The sequence below is a fragment of the Alligator sinensis genome, unplaced genomic scaffold (genome assembly GCF_000455745.1).
Source record: "Alligator sinensis unplaced genomic scaffold, ASM45574v1 scaffold32_4, whole genome shotgun sequence".
Taxonomy (NCBI): Eukaryota; Metazoa; Chordata; order Crocodylia; family Alligatoridae; genus Alligator; species Alligator sinensis.
In genome coordinates, this window is record NW_005843487.1 from 26,213 (window position 1) to 30,353 (window position 4,141).

General features: G+C 43.2%; 1 protein-coding gene across 1 annotated transcript in view; it reads left to right on the plus strand.

Moving 5' to 3' along the window:
• LOC102387239 (calcium-activated chloride channel regulator 2) overlaps window positions 1-4,141 on the plus strand; it is a gene marked incomplete at its 5' end in the record, with an annotated part of 32,757 nt that overhangs the window by 26,207 nt on the left and 2,409 nt on the right. The window contains 2 exons of the mRNA XM_025195396.1: window positions 11-101; window positions 1,826-2,065. Of these exons, the coding sequence (XP_025051181.1) occupies window positions 11-101; window positions 1,826-2,065 (331 nt within the window). The remainder of the gene's footprint in view (window positions 1-10; window positions 102-1,825; window positions 2,066-4,141) is intronic.

Consider the following 4,141-nt stretch of genomic DNA (forward strand, 5'->3'; position numbering starts at 1 on the left):
TTCAAGCTAGCGAGATCATCAAACTGCATGCTGCAACGCCATGGAGTCATGCTTTGTATATACCAGGTTACGTAGAAAATGGTACGACAGAGCAATGTGGGGTGAGCCATATAAAATTCCAGTGTTTACATGTGAAGAAACAGTTACATCAAGTTCACTCACAAATTCAAGTAGAGGGCATTAGAGCAATGGTAGTTTGGTTAAGGGATCTATGCAGGCGTATATCTGAGACCTTAGGGCTTTGGCACAGGTTACCTGTATAACATCAGATATCTGTGGAATGTTCTGATGTCATAAGATCATGGGCCAGACTCTGCTCCTCCCCTGTGCTGAGAGAGGAAGGGGGAGGTTGTGGGAGACAGAGAAACCAGCATAGGGTCATCCCTCCACATCCAGCAGGAGCCCAGCCAGAGCAGAGGGTGGGAGAAGAGAAAATGTAAAAAAACTGTTTGGGGGGAAGGGGAAGGGCAGAAATAAAGAGAAAGAAGCGAGAAAAAAATTTTAAACTAATTAAAGGACTAAAATTTTAAATGTGTTTCAGCGAATTAGAACTGGGTTAGAGGGGAGAGTGGGCTTAGGAGCAGCTGGGATGGTTGGGAGTGAGGAGCTGCCTTGGCCCAGATGGTGAGACCATGGAGTTGGAAAAGATGCTTTCCCCAGCTCTAGGTTCCCCCAGGGGTTAAGCTGCTCTTGGAGCAGCTGCATCAGTTTCAGCCTGAGCACAGAGCCGCAGGGAGCCTGCTTCTTTGGGACTCTGTTCCCTGCTCAGAGTAGAGCAGCAGGGACTCAGCCAAAGCACAGAGCCCCTGAGAAGCAACCTCCTCAAGGCTTTGGGCTCAAGCTAAAATTGAGTTTCCTAAAACCAGATTATGCAGCTGGAGGAAACAGGCCTCCCTGGCTCCATGGTCTCTCTGCAACTAAGCTCAGAGCAGTTACTCTCAGTGGGAGAAGGAGGGGGGACCATGAGAGTTTTGGAGGGTAGGAAGGGGTAGAGCGGCTGGGAGCTGTGCACCCTGGGAGGAATGAAAATAAAGCATTTTACCTCCCATGCCCATTCAGACAATACCATGGAATGGCATGGGTAAAACGTTTCCAAGATCAACCTCTTTTTGAGTGGATTATCTGTAAAACATTTAGAGGGTACTTATGGCCATTTAATACCCCTTAATTAATTGACTACTCACATTTTAAATGTCTTTGTGGTGTTTAAGGTAACTTGTGCCAAGGCCCTTAGTTTTGAGCGTTTCTCAGGCACTGTTTTCATCTAAGTTATGCTCCGTTTAACAAGTAACAATACTATGCTAACTAAAACATTTTTAAAAGTAGGTTTTAAACAACTATTTAATCAAACAATATTGCTTAAATAGTTGTTTAAACAATTATATAATCTAAGTGGGAATGAAGATAATTAATTCCCAGAGGATTTAAGTTATGTCTGTGAAAAGATCAGGTTTTGGAAGTTCTGCCTCTTATGTCTAGCAATAATCACACTGTAATTATAATTAATCTTCATCTTAAAGAAGGTTTAGCAAAGGTAAAACTCCTTTCAGGAGTTTTAAGTCCCACTTCATTCCCCTAGATATTATTTTCATTCATATTAATTCATCATTCTCAGAGATGTAGAGAAATAGACACCATGCTGTGAGTAATTCTGGTCTCTTAACTCCATAAGATTCAATTTAAGAGCTTAATTCTAGATTTATTGCAATATAAGTAAGATCAGAACTGGGGGGGGGGGGTTATCTGCAGAATTCTGTAATACATAAAATTCAACCCAAATCCAGGTTTTTTTGTTTGTTTTTGTATGTTTGTGCATGGGTTTTAGGTACGATCCAGATGAATGGACCAAGACCCTCAGTTACAAGTAATGATGATATTCAAATCAAAGTAGGAGGCTTCAGTAGAACCATCTCAGGAGGTTACTTTACAGTGTCTGAAGTACCAACGAGCCCTGATACTGATGTGTTTCCACCATGTAAAATTACTGATCTTAGTGCCAAAACAGAAGATGATAAGGTCATTTTATCATGGACAGCACCAGGGGGTGATCTTGACCAGGGACAAGGTAGGTTTTGTGGTTTATTTACTACTCTTTTCAGTGAAATTAAATTGCAGTAGAGCAGATTAGCTATTCCCTGGGCCTGGGCTCAAAATTTACCATTTTATGTATGTAAAGAGTGCCTTTGTAAATACCAGCACTAATTTTCCTATATAGCCAATGTGCTTCCAAGTTTTGTGTTGTCAGCAAGTAAAGACAGTCTTTGAAAATCTGATTCAATATTTCTAGTCCTTTGAACTAAATAAAATAGCATAATGAACTACCTTTCTATTAATTATAAATGAGTTTTGCAGATTGACCTCATCACACAGTCTGAAATATATTTCATTACACATGACCTGGGATGAAATCTGGTTTTGCCATAAGTTCTAGTGAATCTAACTCTCGGTTTGGGTTTGATTTCAGACACATTTTGAAAGAATAGCAGCATCCGTGTTTGCAGTTTTGATGGGAAGATTAACCTTCTCTAGTTCTAAAGTCTTCTTGCCCATCCAGAAGAGAGTCAGGCGCTCTCTAAGTGCAAGTGAAAGGTGTGGAAATAAGAGAAAGCTGTTAGCTCAGAATGAAGAGGTCTATGCAGTAAAATGACTAAGCCAAGTTCAGGGAAGTCATAGAGCTGGTAAGCTTTGGCTAAATTGATAAGATGCCAGTGTCTATTACTTTCAAGGTTTTTAGTCTGTGATTTGAGCAGCAGAGTCAAGTTTACTGGTTCCCAGGTTATCCGAGTAACCACTGTATTTTCTCACATACCACGTGCCCCAAATAAGCAACACATCTTGTTTTGGGAAGGCAGAATGAAGAAAAAAAAAGATTTTTCTAGAGACCTGACTGTAGAGCAGGGGTGGGCAATTATTTCAGGCGATGGGCCACTTACTGAGTTTTAGCGAGCTGTTGAGGGCCGCGTTTCCCTTTCTGATGCAGGGAAACAGGAACAGCCCCATGGTCCCAGGCCAGAAGCCTCTGCTAGGCAGGGGTTCCTGCTTGGGGGGCCAGGGCTGGGCAGGCCTTGCTGCTGGGTCCTGCTACTAGCTTCCTTTGGGTCCTACTGCTCCTGGCTCCTGTCATCTTTGACAGGCAGATAGGAGCAAATAAATATGAATTTTCTAATTTTTTTAGGGTCCCCTTGGACCGTATAGAATGGCCTAGTGGGCCAGATCCGGCCCCTGGGTCGTATTTTGCCCACCCCTGCTGTAGAGTCAGTACCAAGTGCAGCATCAGCAGAAGTTAAAGTTTTAACCCTCTTACAGCTGCTGCTGATTTGGTAGCAGCTTAACACCACAGCTCTGACCCTGAACAGTGAACTCCACCCTTTCCTGCCTGGGCCACCAGGAGAGAAACATGGCATCCATTATAGCATTTCCATGCTTCTGTTCCAGTGGTTCTCAACTTTTTTCTCATTTGTGGACCCCTAAAAATTTTCAAATAAAGGTGCGGACCCCTTTGGAAATTTTGAATGGAGGTGTGGAGCCCTTTAAATTGTAAGTATGGGTATTCACATACTTTTGATTGATCATAGTCATCTTTCGCAGTCTCCGAGACATAGTATGCCCCCCTTTTTGCCCTTAGAGAAATCCAGAGCAGCCTAAGGGCAAAAAGGGGGGCATATAAGCAGTGGAAACAGGGAGAGATTACTAAAGAGGAGTATACCTACTCAGCTTGCAGTTGTAGGGAGGCAGTTAGAAAGGCCAAAGCTACCATGTAGCTGAGGATGGCATCCCAAGTATAAGGATAACAAAAAATTGTTTTTCAGATATATAGGGAGTAAAAGGAAGGCCCAGGGCAGTATAGGACCACTACTGAATGAGCAAAAGCAATTGGTGACAGGCAGGGGGGACAAGGCTGAGCTCCTCAATGAGTTTTTTGCCTCAGTGTTCCTAAACGAGAGGCAAGACAAGTCTCACAATGGGATTGTAGAGAGACAACAGCAAGGCACCAGACTACCAAGCGTTGACCCTGAGATATTGCAGAGTCACTTGGAAGAATTGGTTGCGTTTAAGTCAGCAGGCTCGGATGAGCTCCATGCGAGGGTACTGAAGGCACTGGCTGATGTCATTGCACAGCCACTGGCAAGAAATATTGAAC